The sequence below is a fragment of the Strongylocentrotus purpuratus genome, unplaced genomic scaffold (genome assembly GCF_000002235.5).
Source record: "Strongylocentrotus purpuratus isolate Spur 01 unplaced genomic scaffold, Spur_5.0 spur5_scaffold_5, whole genome shotgun sequence".
Lineage (NCBI taxonomy): Eukaryota > Metazoa > Echinodermata > Echinoidea > Camarodonta > Strongylocentrotidae > Strongylocentrotus > Strongylocentrotus purpuratus.
Genome location: NW_022145611.1, coordinates 5,807,630 through 5,825,209, shown reverse-complemented (window position 1 = coordinate 5,825,209; position 17,580 = coordinate 5,807,630). Strand labels below are relative to the sequence as shown.

Sequence of the window (17,580 nt, the reverse complement as noted above, 5' to 3'; positions counted from 1 at the left end):
CACATTGAGAAGACAAAGTGTTTTAAATATTTAACAATTATATTTAACAATTAATTATTTTCTGGATATATAGTTATCTACGCCCATGTAGTACACTCTGTATACATAGGAGTGTACCCGTCTCCAAGGACAGAACAAAAGATCTGTATAGTGAATGTTAAAGATAAAGACCAGTTATGGTCCTGCGATTGCATTGTGAAAGAAACGTTGTGGAATCGATCAGAAAAGGCTAATCATCTAGCATATAAGTATTGGTGTGTACTGCAAGGTTCTGGAAACATCAATATGATAAGAAATTTGGCCCAGTCTTAGTAAAGTTACAAGCACTGTACACAGAAAGATGTACATGGGACTACACGACATGTGTGCGACACCTATCAGGTCCAAATAGATATAATATTTTACCAAATATATCAATTACATGTAGTAGGCGGTTTCTCGGCAAAATTTGTATCATTACGTATAATTAGTCAAAACATATATTATTTCACATGATTGGTAATAGAGCTTCCATTTCATTCTTTGAGAGGGGGGCATTTCCAAAACTGGTCTATACCTTTAAAATGATACCCAGGTATGTCTTCACTTCACAGATACTGATGACATTATTTACAAGAAATAAATTTAGGTACATAGCTGTAGAATGATCAAATATACTCAAACAGCATTGAAATGAATATACTATTTAAAAAAAAATTAATGAAAGAATACAAACTAAATAAATAAAATGAAAAAAATAAACAAGCAAATAAAATTAATAATGAAAAACCAAATCCACTCCTGACCTTGCTGCAGAAGCAGGAGCTGTAGGTTTGACCTGACGAGGGTCTCCCAGTCTCTTCCTTCGTTCAACAAGTGAACGCTTATGTTGGTCACTGATCAGATGCTTCCCATATGCATTCAGGTTAAAGCTCTCAAACATGCACAAGTTGCAGTGATGCTTGGTTCTAAAAAGAGTGTGAAACATACAAATATAATACAATTTACAGTAAGACTAAGAGAAAGTTGTATCTCACTAGATACTGGATGTGTAAGAGAGAATTTGAACGAACTTCCTTCAATTGAAAATAGCCCATCCCTGGTAACATTTAAAGCTATTTAAACTCAAACAAAATTGATAAGTCTTTCCACACGCAATGCGCTTCTGTCATCACAAAGTTAGCGTGGATGTGTCTGAAGAGGACATTTTTGCTGACCAAACCATACAGATACAAATGCAAATAGATATGGGATACGAATAAGCTGTGTAGAACATTAAAGGATTGCCTTCATCTACAGACTACAATGTAGATTTTATATGTAGATGCGCGCAAGGCAAGGTACACTCAATTTGCACTAATTTTAAACCATGGGTTATGTAAATGAGGGTTTAAACAATGGGTTATATTTAAACCTTCTTTGTGAATTCAGGCCATAAGGTATAGCTCCGTCTTTAAATAATTCTCGCCCTTCACCCTCTCAAATGTACTTAATGATAACATAAAACATTTTAGATCTACATGTACCTTAAGGTAAACCCTCAAACTCATACTCATACCTTAATGCCTTATTGTTTAAAGCCTTATGATGAAGCATAGACCATAGATGTTCCTCAAATTGTACTGATGAGGGATAGTCCAGCTTGCAGAGTTTACAAACAAACTTTGGCTTTTCTTTTTCCATCGTTTCATCCATACTTGATCTTGATGTATTTCTGGACAGTCAAGAACAAAGGAAAAACAAGAATTCAATTATCAAATAGATGCAATTGTAAAGTTACACTGTACAATTAATAAAATACTAATCACAATATGGGAGATTGGGATCAACTCTTATGGAAACTTGAAAGACTCAAGATGCTTAAGTTCTTCATGCCATCAGCCTAGTAATCATGGTAATAGTATAATTAATATGCTTAATCTTGAAGCACTAACATCATTCATGCCCATACAACAGATTAATATTTTTAATAATAAATAGAATAAACTCGAAATCAGTTACAGCACGAAGAACTTCGTGCATTGAGCGCTATGCACTGTGTTTACGCGCTCTCATTGGCCGATCCACTCGAGTGGTTTCAAATTTTAGTGAGGGCCTACTTAACTTATGTGCAACTTAAGTTCAATGGCAATGTCAATTCGTAATATTAGGTCACACCACAGAGATTTTGACATGTCATGCTTTAAAGGAACTATGTCCTTTTTGTAGCCAACCTCAAATTCTGTAGAACTTTGCAGGAATTATGAAAATGTGATGTATGTCCTTTATGTGAAATTTAAACGTTAGCAGTGTCCTCATATTCAAATTATGCAAGAAAACCTGCTTACTTGCTAGACTTCACTGTCAGACACTATTCAAATTTAAATTCAAATTCCAATTTATTCATAAGTGACTGACTGGCTTTTTTTCTTCTTTGGTAATAACATACCGAAAATGAGCTGTAAAGGGTACATGAGCAATTGTCTACATCAATAACCCACTGCTTGTAATGGCCAAAATTAAACTGATTGAATCTTTGCACAGCATAAAACGCATAACCATTCGGTACAATGGTCTGAAAATCAAGACTATTACTTTTTGGCTCTATAGCTCCTAAGTCGATTTGACAACTAATATTCATTATTTTCGCACTTGAAGACAATTTCAAGTCCCATCTTTTTTAGGGAAGTTCTAAATTAATATTATCTTTCAAATGCCGTTGGAATTTAACTTTTTCATTTTTTGGGGCCTGCAAATGGGACATTGTACCTTTAAACAGGTGACGCACTTTACACATAACTGACGCACACATGAAATTGCACACATAAAATTGAAAAATTAACAAACATTTCAGAATAAATTTCCATTTTGTACCTTAAATATATATGACGAAAATGAGAATTGTTCAAACATAAATAATAGTTACGTAAAACTTAAGTGTATTACTTAACCTTTTAAGGATGCTGAAAAAATCGTAACAAATAGAGGGTTTGACTGAAAAATCATAACTTTGGTATCGAATGAAACGGAAAATCGCAAGCTTGCTCTTCGATCAAATATCTCATAACATTGAGTGAATGGAAGCCAGCGATAGCCAATAAGAAGAGCCCTTGTCGGCGCAAATTTAATAAAATGGACTGCGATTCGCCGAGATTGGGTGAACGTTTTGTGCATGCGCTAAATTAAATGAAAGCTAAAGTTCTACGTGTACAGCCAAGACAGAAAGAGAGAAAGACTACAAAGTATTATAAAATAGCTCTAGTATTTTAAGCATCGTGATTGGTCAAAACGCATCACATGACATGCAAGATCGTGCCAAAAAAGCGCTGTAAAAAGTGATATTGCATGCTAAAAGATCGATATCCAGCGCAGCATTTTCTAGTACCAACATATCTCTCCTAGACTCTAACGTTAGATTGTTCGTTTTGATTTTCATATCACATGTGTCGCTATTTTATAAAACAAATAACGCACTTGACCCTGTTGTGCATAATGTAAATGCAGTGTACGCGTACGCTCCGTTTCTTCAGATGGTGCGCACTGTGAACTCGCTTCGTGCACAGAGGCGGCCCCAATCTATAGAAACCTCGCACGCACTACGGTACATTCACCACTAACGAACACTGGGCAATATACTTGGGTATAGTCTACTTCTAGTCCTATTAATTTATACCAAGGTTTTCCAGGCCTAGACTTGGTACTTAGTTGTTGTTCCTCCAAAAGATTCCTACTCCTACTAGGTCTAGTGGAATTTAAACTGCGCACCATCTGAAGAAAAGAAGCGTACACTGCATTTACATTACGCACAACAGGGTCAAGTGCAATATTTGTTTTCCTGGTTTTAGACTAGTTTTAGACTAGTAGAGACAAAGTTCAACTTCTGGCCAAAGTTAAAAGTAATGAAAGTCCCATTCCCAGACAACTAGCCTAACTAGACTAGGGCAGGGGTCTATTATTATTAATTATTTTTTATTAAAAAAAAGTATTAAAAATCTCACTTTTATTTACGATAGCGTCATCAGCATCGCAGTATCATTGTCAGTATTCATGTTGATTACACCATAAATCATGTTGATTACTGTGTCACTCACTGTGCAGTACACTGATTTTTTCCATCAACTTGTAATGTAGATCTAGTTGTAGACTGTAGAGTGTAGTGTCGATGTCGTCTCTAACTTTGAGTTCCAATGCACGTGCAGATATGTCTAGGCAAGATCGCCGCTTTTCGCCCCGTACTTCCCGGGGCCGGGCGCTGGCTTGCCTTGTTGACGACCGACGTGGTTTATGCGATTCAGACCAAATGGGGCCGGGCAGCGCAGGCGTGCATATAACAGGAAATCTGATTGGTTGTTATTAATAGTTACGTTACTCCTGAACCAATGATGCGAGTCAATGCAAAAAAACTGCTTCCGGGTTAACCCTGTAGATCGAATAGGCGTTCACCGAAAAGGATATTTTGCTGTAAATACTTGGTTGCTCCTCTCTGGATTACACTATATAATCGCAGGTAATAATCGTTCGAAGCTTTGAATTGTATGTGGTGAATGGTGTGATTTCTGTGCTTTATTTTGAAATAATAATTAGTTTTATTGATTAGTGCTGTCAAGTTTGATTCTTGGCTCAAATTCGGGGGAAAGCACCGTACCGCCACCGGTTCGATCAACGGTAACGTCTGTAGGAGTAGGCTAGGGCTTAGGCCCACACAGCTTGTGTTGTGCCGCTGAGGCCGCTGAGCTGAGGTGACAATCACCTCGGCGCGGTTTGACCTAGGCCAAGGCCAAGACAGAAATTAATTCTGGTATGGAGAATTATAAGATAGAACTTACATTGGCGCTAGTTCAGAAGTCGGCGCTTGTTCAGAAACCTATCCAAAATTTGACCCGTAACTCCGGCGTGAACATAGGCTAGACCAGGGATATGTGAGTCAAATGGATATTCCGTCTCGAAAGAATTTCCCGAGGGAAAGATATTCAAGATTAACTTGGCTTAACAACAAGTAATGTAACCCTCTTCAGCAATCAAATCCATCAACAGCCGCCCTTATCAGACCACAGATGCCCTCTGGCAATCCAAATGTTACGAAATGTTACGCAACACGGTCTGCTTCCCTAAGGCTAAGCTCTCCAAACACTTGGTCGTAAAAAAAAGGCTTTGAAGCCATGCGAGTCACCGAGAAAATGACGTCATACTCATGGAAGATGTAAAATACAAAAATCGACAACTTATGGCACAATACAACCTTCTATTGGTTATCAAATGCTTTCGCTGTGCTCGGATAACTCTACTGAAGACGTAGCCATCTGAACCAGCGAAATCGACCAAGGAAATCGTGAGTTAGAGTGAATGCAATTTTCTCATCATCATCGTGTTCTCTTCTAATTATTGACATTTTCCGAAAGTTTCCGAAATTTTTACATAGCTAGGAAGGTAGTCCATAAGTTTATCTCTTAAAATAACTAAATGAAATTGTGTTGTATATTTGCGCATTTGGTTTAAAGAGGGTTAGAAGTTGTCAATTCATCACCACTTTTCACCCCGAGTACGGGCAGGCGACGCGCAAGCCGCCGTGCTCGCTGGGCTGTACATGCTGCATGTTGTGGGAGGAAACACACATAGTTGCATTACTACCCTGGCCGTATATTAAAAATTGTGCTATTGATTCTCAACATTTCAAACATCACTGTACAAAACTCAACTGATTTCACTCAAAGTCAGTACTTTAGTGACGATTGATGACACCTAAAGAGCATTAAAATACAATTTGTTAAACTTTCCGATGTTAGAAAGAATAATTTAAAAATTAAAATCGTGAGTCTACTGTCAAACTTGCCGATCAACCGCATCGGTATAATTATGTGCATTTGTATGTCGTGAGTGTATTGACTATTCATGTATTCAAATGCTGCCTATTTACACGTACTGCAGTGCTAGTAGTCAATACGCATCAACTATCTATGTTTTGCTGGAGTGGCCTACACATTCACGATGAAACCATTTAACCATACGTTCTGGTTTGCTGCAACGATTAAGATTTTCCGTTGATGGAATTTCACACGTGCATATTAAACTTGTGTTGGTCTCCAACTTCCCATAAATTAAATCTTCCTCAAAACCAGTCAAAAAGTCTAAATCGTCGCCTAGCAAATACTCATCCCTACTGTATGCCGCCATTTTTGTTGATAGCAGCCGGTGTGTATTTCCAACAATGCATTTCGCGAGCCCTATGTCACTCAGTTTCGGGAGTGAGATTTACGAGCTGTGCGGTCTGGGAGGGGGATTAAGGGGATTATGATAGGGGAAAAAAAGACTCTCGGTGCCTCGCAGTGCTTCAAAGGGCCCTCTTAGATGGGGTATCCATTTAAACTCACATATCCCTGGCTAGACTAGACTAGATCTACACAAAATGAAGTAGGCCTAGACCTAGGATCTATTAAAATATTCATTAAATGTCCAAAGAAATAAAGATCATGAGTTAAAAGTTGTTATGTTTCTTTCCTGTTTCGTGTCGATTTTCTTGTTATCTTTTGGAGTATTTTTCGGAAAAATGTTGATATTAGTATACTTTTTCACAGGTTTCACGGCAAACCGCTGCACAATACAACGCATACCGATGCGGGCGGGCGCGCGCCTGTGTGAAGTTATCTACCGTAATGGGGATCTGAACTGAGACATTACTGGTCTTGGGGAAAAAAATCCTAGGTATGAGATAAGGTGTTTGTACTGCGCTGCCCATCATCCAGAGGCGTACTTTTATGCCGGAGCAAGCTAAAGACTTCCTAATCATGGTGTCTATTTTTATTCCCAATTCTTCTTTATTCCTATTTGATTTTGCCAAATCTTTGTTCCCATTTGCCAGATTTTCTGGTACGCCACCGGCCACTGCCTACGTCTACGTCTATGCTGGTACTTGTCAAAAGCCTTTTCAGCAACTAAACGAGGATATTGTGGTGTGGTGTCTCTCATAGTGGTCATGATTGATTAGTGCATAGTGCGTATATACAAGTTGTGCGAGTAAAAACAGCCGTTATTAACAGCTAAGCGTTGCTGAACTGGAAGTTGTGCAAAAGTAAAGGTTCATCATACTAGCATTGCGATGCGTTATGTTGCCTTGTCCCACCGCACGTACTGCTGAACCCGGCGGTATCATTGAGCACAATTGACTTTAAAGATAAATACCAGTTATGGTCATGAGATTGCATTGTGAAAGAAACGTTGTGGAATCGATCAGAAAAGGTTGATCATCTAGCATATAAGTATTGGTGTGTACTGCAAGGTTCTGGAATCATCAAAATGATAAGAAATTTGGCCCAGTCTTGGTAAAGTTACAAGCACTGTACACAGAAAAATGTATATGGGACTACGCGACATGTGCGTGCACGTGTGCGATATCTATCAGGTCCAAATAGATATAATAATTTACTAAATATATCAATTAGTAGGAGGCTTCTCTGCAAAATTTGTAGCATCGCCACCATGTATTAGTCAAAACATATTCTTTCACATGATTGGTAATTGGAGCTTCCATTTCATTTTTTGAAAGGGGGGCATTTCCAAAACTGGTCTTTACCTTTGAAAGTCTAAAAAATAGTTTTAATTTAACACAAAACTTTTTTTCTTCATCCAATTTTTCCCAAATCATGTACAGTTCTTTCAAGCAGATTGTATCTACACCCTGGCCACCCCCCCCACTCAGTGTTATTTAGGGTACGCATATATGCTTTTTTTTCCTTCACGTTGCTCTTTTTTGTGCGTACATTTTGTTGCGTAAGGCCAGATTTATTCTTGAAACGCTGATAGTGTGACCACTGACCACCAGCCGCCGTTTAATTCACACTCACAGGCTCAAACACAAGCAGTTGAGCTTTTGCAGACGGCAATAGAAACGCAAGGAAAAGCTCTCAAAGTTGATTTTTTTTTTTTTTTTTTTGCAAGCGTTTTGATATTGATCTGTAGGCTAGCAAAAAACGGAGTTAGCATGCAATTTTCACCGCATAATCCGGTGAAAAATTATGTCAAGAGTTTAAAGTAGTTTCTTAATCTAAAACTTAGGATTAACCTTAACTTAACTTTAATCTGTCCAGTCTTGTGAAGCTACAATGTACTGTGTGCAATGAGATTGGCAATCACAGGGTGATGCATTGTGTAACCTCCCCTCACTACCCCATACAATGCTCTTGATTGAGTACAGGTATCTGTTTAGAGGCGGTTAGTAGAGCCAGGAGTACATGTAGTTTTGGTCTATGCATGCCTAGACCGAAAGCTTTGATCTTCATATTGATGGTTTTTCCACTGAGAGTGACACCTATCATTGTAAAAAGTTCTTTTGCCGGACTTTATCATTAAATAATTTTTAATGATGTTGATTGGATATAAAGCCATAGAATGACAGATGCGTATTGGCCCATTGATGTACTATTCAGAGTAAATTGTACTTGTCAATTTCTTGACTTGATTATTCAAAAAGGGGTTTTTATTTTTAAATAAGCTCTTTGTCAACTTAAGAGAAGCCCGAAACCAAACCAAACCAAACAAGATACATGTCTTGGATTTTACATGATGTAGACAACAGGTCAAGGTATAAATTCACATAGTTTCATCTCTACATTCAAATATCCAAGGTTCACTGTACTAGTAAAATTCACGGTTCAAGTGCGATAGCCGATAGGTCTTTCAACGGCAAGTAAATAATGTTCAGACATGAATACTAGTACAGTGCCAACAATTATTGCACATGTATGTAAGTTGTGCTTTATTTTGACACTTACTGCAGACAAAATTTTACAACGCCTTGAGCTTAGTCTAACTTGTTTGTAGTTCTACAGTACATGAACAAAACATGTACATGTAATGTTGTACATGATTATTTCATTGTTTTCTCAGTTCTACATTTACATGTAAATTCATGCATGATTCAGGCAACAAAAAAAAAGCGCTTTGCTTTCAGTGCTGTCATCTGTGCTGTCATCTGTCATGATGCCAGGTGAACACATTCAACCCACATGTATAAGTGTGCTGGACTTGACATTTTGCAGTACATGTACATGGCAAAACAGCCTTTAAATGGCTCTGTTGTTTTGAATTATAGTATATAAGGGTCACATAATATAAAGTTTCTTTACATTTTGATAAAGAAATTTGACATAATGTTTTGAATTCTAGTAGTGTTTTATTCAATTATCTAACATGTGCTGGAAGTTGTTGTTATGTCATTTGACACTGAAAAAGAATCCAGGGGTTGGTATTGTGAAAAACGATGTCATCTTTGATGTTCGTTCATTGACCATGGCATCTACCGAGCATGACATGCTTGCTGACCCATGCATCGGGGGGGGGGGGGGGGGGGGGGGGGGAGGGGAGGGACCTAGCAGAGATCAACAACATGACTCTTACTCTTGCTAGATATTGGGAAGTGGTTGTGTGATGGCTGGAAATGATGATGTTAGTAAAAATTATGTTAATTGCCCTAACAAATAAAAGTTTGGACAAGTCATTGGCTTTGTGTCTGCGCATATTTCGCTGCATTTGTGTAAGTTAAAAGAGACCTCTGCATATGATAAGCAGCCAAACACCAGTGGGAAGTTCCATGCAATTAAGTCTGTTTGTTGAAAAAAAATTCCTGTACATAAATGGTAATATCATTTGGCACATGTACTTTACATCTATGTTATCTTCTCCAACGTTCTGATTTACTTGTACATGAACACCCTTCACCACCTACGAAAATCTTGTGTTGACAAAGGGAAACTTTTTTGACTATTGACATGATATTGTCGTGAATCTAAGAATACTAAGTCCACATCTACATAAGATCAAGGCTTTACACATGTGTTAAATTTTTATAATTTTTTTTTATTAAGTTCAAATTGCAATATCTAATTAATCTATCTGATCCTTAAGAATGAAATGATTTTTAAAGCAAGTAGTATTTATTATCCCCTCCTTGAAGTCAGAGGGGATATACAGTACATGTGGTAATGTTGCTGTCCGTCCTTCTGTCCGTCTATAACAAATGTGGTTTCTGTTCGATAACTTTAGTAATGTTATTCAGATTTCAATGAAATTTGATATGAAGGTACATGGTAACAAAACACAGCCTAAGTTTGATTTTGGAGTATGTATGTCAAAGGTCATAGCTCATTAAATATGCGGAAATACCTAAATATGCAAAAATGTGGTTTTCATTAAATAATGTAAGTAATGTTGATGAGTATGTCTCCATGTATTTACATGTAATTTCCAGTTGTCCACACGTTAAGACAATGCACCAGGCTATTGAAATTATCTCAGGTTGATTTATTGAAAGTATTTGTGATAGTGCTCAGGCAATCTCTCAATATTTCAAAACCATTTGAATTCAGGCATACAGATTTTTCTCACTTTGCATTTGAAATTTGATGAGAAAAAAAGAAGAAGAAATGAAATAAACAAATCTGGAAATGTTGGTTGCCCACTTGAAACCAAAAGGGGATTCCCTACATTCCTGACTATCAAGCTCATTATTGGCACTGTCAACATTCAAGATTTAGATGAGCGATAATTTGAGAGCCCTTGGCTCAAGCCCACGTCTCTCTTCCTTCCTTTCATTTTCCCCAAAGCTCTTGTGGATTTTTGCGGTATTGGCTGTGTTCATAACTATGAGGAGGCTATGAGTGTCATTGGAGCCAGGCTGTGTGTTGACTGCTTTGCCTGCCAGGCCAATTTATCATAATGCATGCTGACAATCTACTGTAGCAGCTCAATATCTATCTCCTCCGTCTGTGTACGTGAAGCGCATAGAGTAGAGCCACTTTTTCTATTAGCTTGATTGGTTGCTTCTCCTACTGTAGATCAAGATTCAATTGAGGTGAAGTCTGTCGGCTGAATGCAGTGACAAATGATGTCCTTGTCCATACGTGTACAGTATTTTGCACAAGCCATTGAAAAGAAAACCAGAAACTGTCTTTTGGGATATACAAACAACTGTTTAGAATGATTGGAGTAGAGGCATATTGAGGTGACAGATTTTGATGATGAAATCAAATTATAAATACAGTCAAACCTGCTTTTATAGTGACCACTTGTCTACACTGTACAAAGACCACATTTTTCATTTCCCTTGAAAATGGTTTTTCCTTGAAACATGTACTAAAGGAACCTGTGTTTCCCTTTGCAATTTGAAAATGCAATGTCAGTTTACATCTGTATAATGTATATATGCCATGATCAAGATACTATTTTTTCATGTAAACGTTATCTATTGAAAAATTGAATGTAAAACCTTTTCTCCAACATCATACAAGACATTAACCTGTGTACATAATGTGTTTGATTCTTGTAAGGACTACTCTACATTTACATTTATAGATGTTTGGACCAATTTCATTTTCTCCTGGGAGAATAATCACTCTGGGCTTTATTTTGTCAAAGATGTAGGGTTAGGATGAGGGTTGCAGTTTTGTTTTAGGTTTGAGTTAGGGTTGAAGGTAGGAATTCAGTCAGTGTAGTATATTTGATATGGAGTAATTGCTGCCAGAGCATAATTCCTTATCGATATTATTAACGCAAATCCATACAGTAATTATCTAATATATATTTGGAACTCGTCGGTTCATAATAATGTTTCATAGTAAATAAATAAGCTGTGTAGAGCCAGAAGTATACTGTGTAATAACATTCAGACCACATAGATACAGTGTACAGTGTACATGTACATGCACATGTACAATGTACATGTACAGTACATGATGGTACATTTCAAAAGTACATGTACGGGTATGTACCTTTATCTTAATATTTGTAGCATACATGTACATTAGTACATGCTGTACATACAGTGTACACCTGTAGCTTGTTTTTTTTTATTTTTTTATAGGGAAGTGATTGTTCATAATGTGAAATATAATTTACCTTTGCATTTCCTAATACTACAAGTGCAATTTGCACCTGTAGTGTTTAAAAGAGAAATGATTTTCCTGTTGACAACATTTAAGTTGGATGATCTTTGCAGGAAGTGTAGAGTGTACTTTTTCCTACCCTAAAGACTTCCCTCTCAAGCTTGATATCCAATTTATGCCAAAACGGCTATTCTGCATTGTAAAAAATCTTTTTCTTCTTTTGTGTATGGGAAATGGATAAGCTCTGCAAAGCCGTAAAAGAGTGTTTTTTTTTTAAAGAGCTCTAAAGCTGATAATAATAAAAAAAGTATGTAAAATGTGTTTCTGTAACTATAGCAACCCAAAGAGCTATTGTTAATATGAGAAAATTATCTCTTACATCTTTAAGCTACGAATGTAGCCTACAGTTCAGCAATGTCTTGTTGATAATGAAGACTGGTAGTAACATTTAGTATTTTAGTGTTTACCATGTAATTAAAATGTAAAGAGTGGCATTCAGTACCACTGTGTGCAGAAAAAGGACATGTACACTGTATGCCAAATGGATGGAAGTGAACAATTCAAGTTGCAAATCATATCTCATACACATTAATTCCACTTTTACAACCCCCTATAAAACAAAAGCAACAAACATAGAAATCTGTAATGTTACACCTTTCCGCTATAAGTTTGAATTACATGTACATTCCTCTCAATCAACAACCTGAATACTGAGCAGTCTGACCGCTCATCCCTACCCTGTAGTACATTTCAATGTATACATGTACATTTCCATTCCTAACGTGACATCATATCCAACCCTTCCCACCAGCACCATTCCTACATAATGCATACTCGTTGTACCCTCCTAGAAATGATGAGCACGGCTCATGTGTGTGCATGTACACCCAAATCTGGAGGCACCGTGCACAGCAATATTGCTTTTTGGCAAGGGTTAATTTGGCAGCCGACATCAAGCCAGACATAGGTAACTTGTGTGCATAATAAGATCTGCACACTGTTGTGCATCATGTATAAGTAGGGACCCACTTGTACATGTAGCTGCCCAATGTTTAATATTATCCATGTATTTACACCAAAATGATTTACATGAAAATGTAACACTTTTATTCTGTAATTTTGGAATCTGTTCCTACTACAGACCTTTATGATGTGACATGTACAGTTTGTAGATTTGATGTTTTTTTGTATTTTCGTAACTCAAGAATGAAATGTGGACCGGTTGAAATGGGGCCTTTGTTGTACCCTGGATGTAAGCTTTAACATACACTGGGACAGATAAGTGATTATACTGTAGTTACAGGGTGTACACGTATATAATTACTGATAATTTAAATGAATAATATAGTAATTATATAATAGTAATGAATAAACTTGTTTCATAAAATGTCTTTTTCCTTCATAGACTTACACTGTACGTACATGTACTTATTTTGAGATTTTATGGCAAAGTCCCGTATTAAAGCAATAGATCAGTACCGGCCCTATGTTATGTAACAGTTTCAATAAAGGTTAAAAGATCAACTGCAGTCCAGATGGTAACATAACTTGTGCATAATCAATTATTGATTTCAAATTGACTCATGAAAAATAAAAGGTATTTTGGGTGAGATGTTCTCATGGACATGGATGTAAGCTATGGTAATTATTTTGCTGGTGGTTGAACCAATTTCTATTCATGTATAAACTTTAAATGATGGTTTGGGGAGAGAGCAATAGCTATAACCTTCATTGTAGATAAATGCAACTATTAGTGGAGCCTGCAGTGTACAGTACATGTGTACATATAACAAACTCGGACCAAGGACTTTACCTTGTTCTTAAACTTTGTTTTATCAGGGCAAACATTTTAGAATACACAGAGAAGTGTAACTGGCTAAATTAGCCTGTTTGTAATATTTACAGCAGCTTACAACAGCATTCTTTATAATTAATGTACATACATACATACATGTATGTACATGTACAGTATGTTCCACTGTACAAGGGTATGTCAGAGCTGCCAACCATTCCTTTTTTGCCGGAATTACTCCGTTTTTTCCCTCCAAATTACGGTATTACGTTTTTTCTTCATAAAATACATTTTTTAATAATTTTTTTTTTTTTTTTTTTTTTTTTACATACCGCACGTCAAACAACTGCCCTAAAATGGTGATTTGATCACAAATTCAATAGAAAACTAATTTTAAAACATACTTGAAGAGAACAATATTCTCTAAAAAAAATGAAATGCCGATAATACCAAAATAACCACCAAAAAAATGACTTGCTTGTATGGAAAAAACAGCTTGATGAATGAACATTTCTGCATTGGAAGTGTGTCCGCGTGGTTGTAAGTTTCGTTTTTATGTATTCCTTTTTTTTGCTTGAAATTCCTTTTTTTCGCCATCATGATTCCTTTTTTTGGTCGCACAAGGTTGGCAGCTCTGGTATGTACATTAGGTAAGGATGAGAGGACACTTGTGTTAAGAGAGGTGTTATTGTATTACATGTAGAGATTCCTCGGTGATACATTTCACTGCTGTGTTGAATTAACGGTGTGAATGTCTGAAATCCATGTGCTACATTGTATCTGGTATGAAGCTGGGATATTTGACATCTTCATAGGGTAGGGAGGGAAGGGCAGGGGAAGGGGGATGGGGGGGGGGAGTAAGGGGGATCCTATTTTAGACTGGAGAAGAGAAATTCAGGTGTGAATGTAGGGTTGGGGTAAAGAAAAAAGTACAAGAAATACAGCAAGTGTTAATGATAATTAATATGATACAAATAAAGGTTCATGATTAATTAAAATCTCACTAGAATAATATGGAGTGAGATGTTTGAAATATCATATCGAAATGAATAAGATTTATATATATTTACATGATATAATCAACTATTTAAAAAAAACATTGAAGATTTATGAATGTACTGTGTAGCTCCAAGTGTATTTCAAAAAGCATGCTAAAAGAAAGAAGAATATTACATTGAAATACTTGATGATGTACAGTACATGCACATTATACATGTACATACATGTGTACACCCTCATACATACATGTACTGATAATTTGTAGGTTAAGCTATGCCTGCTTTGCCTCCTAATTTGTCAAGTGGTCATGAATTTTTGATTTGTTTGTCTTGATGAAGTGGGTCACTATACAGTAACCACACAATCAACATTTACTGCTTACAGGCTCTTTTATATTTCATGAGAGTCAGGGACCTTCTTGGTTTCCCCAAAGTTTAGAACTGCTCAAATATTAATGAGGGGTTTCCATTTACATTCCTGTGAAATGTGCCACTTCCTTGCCGGCCATCTTGGGGAAATACCTAGTTAAATCATGCACAATATACATGTACAGGGTGTATGTAGGCACATTGGAGCTTGTGTATTTGCTTGTAATGTATTAAAGTGCATGGACCCACATCTTAATATTGGATGGCGTCCCGTGTCAAAGTTGTAGCGGGGATGACACCTTACTTGTCTTAAGGCACTTCCCTGCCTGCCTGGTGCCAGGGTGAATTTCTAATCAGAACTCACCGATATTATTACAGCGTTTGGGATGCAAGCATTTTGTGGATATGAATGAAGTACACTGGGCTATTTTAGATGAACTCACTCTTACTGAAGCTATGATAGATGAAAATAAAAACAAACAAATTTTCCTGGAGCATCTGTCAGTCATACCTTTAAATTCACATCTTACATCAGATGTGCAATTAAACTTATTTGAAGAATGCACATTTGAGCATGTTTAACATATTCATGTTTGGTGTCATGTGAATCTTGTGAATTATCATTGTTATCACTTTGTGTTGTGCGACCAATAACCAATAACATGAGGATTTATCATTGTATGTATTGCACATGTGTACAGTGTATGTTAGATCGTACACATTTGTGACCATGAAACTGAAGGATCAAATATTATACTTTTAGCTGATGTTTGTATTCATTCTAGAATAAATCTGATTCAGTCTTATTTTTCAGTTCATAAGAAAATTACTGCCAATTTCGAATGAATTTCATTATTCCATTTTTTTTCTTCTTCATTTACAGATCTAAATGCACAGAGGATTTGAACGATACTGGTAGCATCTATTCCATATCAAAGAGTTCGCCAGGCATCGTTGAATCCTCAAAAGCATTCCAAGAGAGGGCAATAATCGAGACCTAGAGGCAATAATACCTAGAAGCACTCTGTAAATAATACCAGGAAGGCTGAAAGACGACTTGAAAGTTTAAACTTCCCAAAGTTACCCCACGACAAGTAAATCAAGATGGAAGACCAGAATGACATGAACATGCGCTCTGAGCTGGAGGAGATCCAGATGCAATCCAACATGCAGACCGATGAGGTGAGTTTGTTTGTTTGTTTGTTTGTTTGTTTGTTTTATTCACCATGTAAAATTATTGTTTACAGATAATAAAATTCAGTGGGTTACATCGAGATATAATACATAGTAGGAACAGTGCACAAACAAAAAATATTTGAATCGTCAAGACTTCAAAGTAATGATAATAGTAATTAAAATGGTGCTTAGAAAGCGCTTACCACCGAAGTCTCTAAGCGCTAAGTATAAACTAGGAATATAAAACATGTTATTAAAGTGTTCGAACCACCAAATGTATTTTGTTCTGTATGTAAAAGGTTCCATCAGGCTATATAATATTAAAACTATGAGCTTCTAACATTACTTCTATGAAGAGATACTCCAACATTAAATACACCCTTGGTTAATAAACAAACATGTTCATGTAAGAGCGACTTGTGAGTCTATTACTTGACACATGGAATTAGGGCTCGCACAGATCCCAACTCCTTATCAGCTGGCCTATATTGAGGCTGATTCTATGCATTCTAGCTGTATACAAATGATATTTTCTTTTAGGTAGCTGGTACACTTTATAATTTCAGGACCTACATGGCACTCCAAAGGGATCCTGATCAGATTACCATCTAACATTTAGGGCACTCCCAGACTTTATCAATTATTCAAGTAAAGTGATACAGCCTCCTTGTATTAACAATGCAGTGTATGATTAAATTGCAAAAAGAAATACTGACAAAATTAATGAGAAAAATACAACCATCTGTTGGAAATACCATTTTTTACTAAAATAGATACATGTATATAACCCTGTAAGTTGGAGCTCTGATCGGATCGGAAGATCGGAGTGACACCCTCGCACCTTTGATCGGTATCGGATCGGAAGATCGACCAAAAAAATTGGCCGACCCATTTTTTTTTTTTTTTAAATGACGAAAATTTTCAAGTTTTTGGCTATCAAATGCTCAAAAAAAAACGTGGCTGGGATTATTTTGTCATTTGGAGTTGTCGTAGACCATGTTTGTTGATATTGAGTGCCTTTTCATGACTTTTTAATTGATCGGCGATCGGTAATTATTATCCGATCACCCCTGATCGGATCGGTATCGGCGTCCGATTCGATGATCGTTTACAGGGTTACATGTACATGTTTACAAGACTCTTTGTTTACAATCGAGTGAAGAGTATCCATTTCAAACAATCTCTTTACCCTGTGTTGATGTACAATGTACATTATACACTGAACATAATACACGTATGCACTTTATAGAACAGGAAATAGGGGATTAGCATTTGCTAATTAAGTATTGTCCTGTATGGGTGTCCCTTTTTGTCATTAATTTGTGACCCTGAATAATCTATAATGCATTAACACCACGACTCCCAAAATGCTTTCAGGTTAAGTATTTTGCATACATTGATTCGTCAGCATTAA

At 36.6% G+C, this 17,580-nt stretch overlaps 1 protein-coding gene and 1 long non-coding RNA gene across 3 annotated transcripts in view; one reads left to right on the top strand and one right to left on the bottom strand.

Annotated features, from left to right (window-relative positions):
- The window catches only part of LOC763525, a 32,373-nt gene extending 28,335 nt beyond the window's left edge, over positions 1-4,038 (bottom strand). For both annotated transcript variants that reach the window (XM_030998748.1, XM_030998750.1), the window contains exons 1-3: positions 3,957-4,038; positions 1,538-1,693; positions 786-947 (exon numbers count right to left, since the gene is read on the bottom strand). In XM_030998748.1, coding sequence (XP_030854608.1) covers positions 786-947; positions 1,538-1,674 — 299 coding nt within the window. In that variant the 5' untranslated portion in view covers positions 1,675-1,693; positions 3,957-4,038. The remainder of the gene's footprint in view (positions 1-785; positions 948-1,537; positions 1,694-3,956) is intronic.
- A 268-nt stretch (positions 4,039-4,306) lies between these two features.
- Positions 4,307-16,886, top strand: LOC115929543. Its single transcript, XR_004066530.1, has 2 exons — positions 4,307-4,465; positions 15,874-16,886. It is a non-coding gene; the product is annotated as an uncharacterized LOC115929543 (long non-coding RNA).
- The last annotated feature ends 694 nt before the right edge of the window (positions 16,887-17,580 follow it).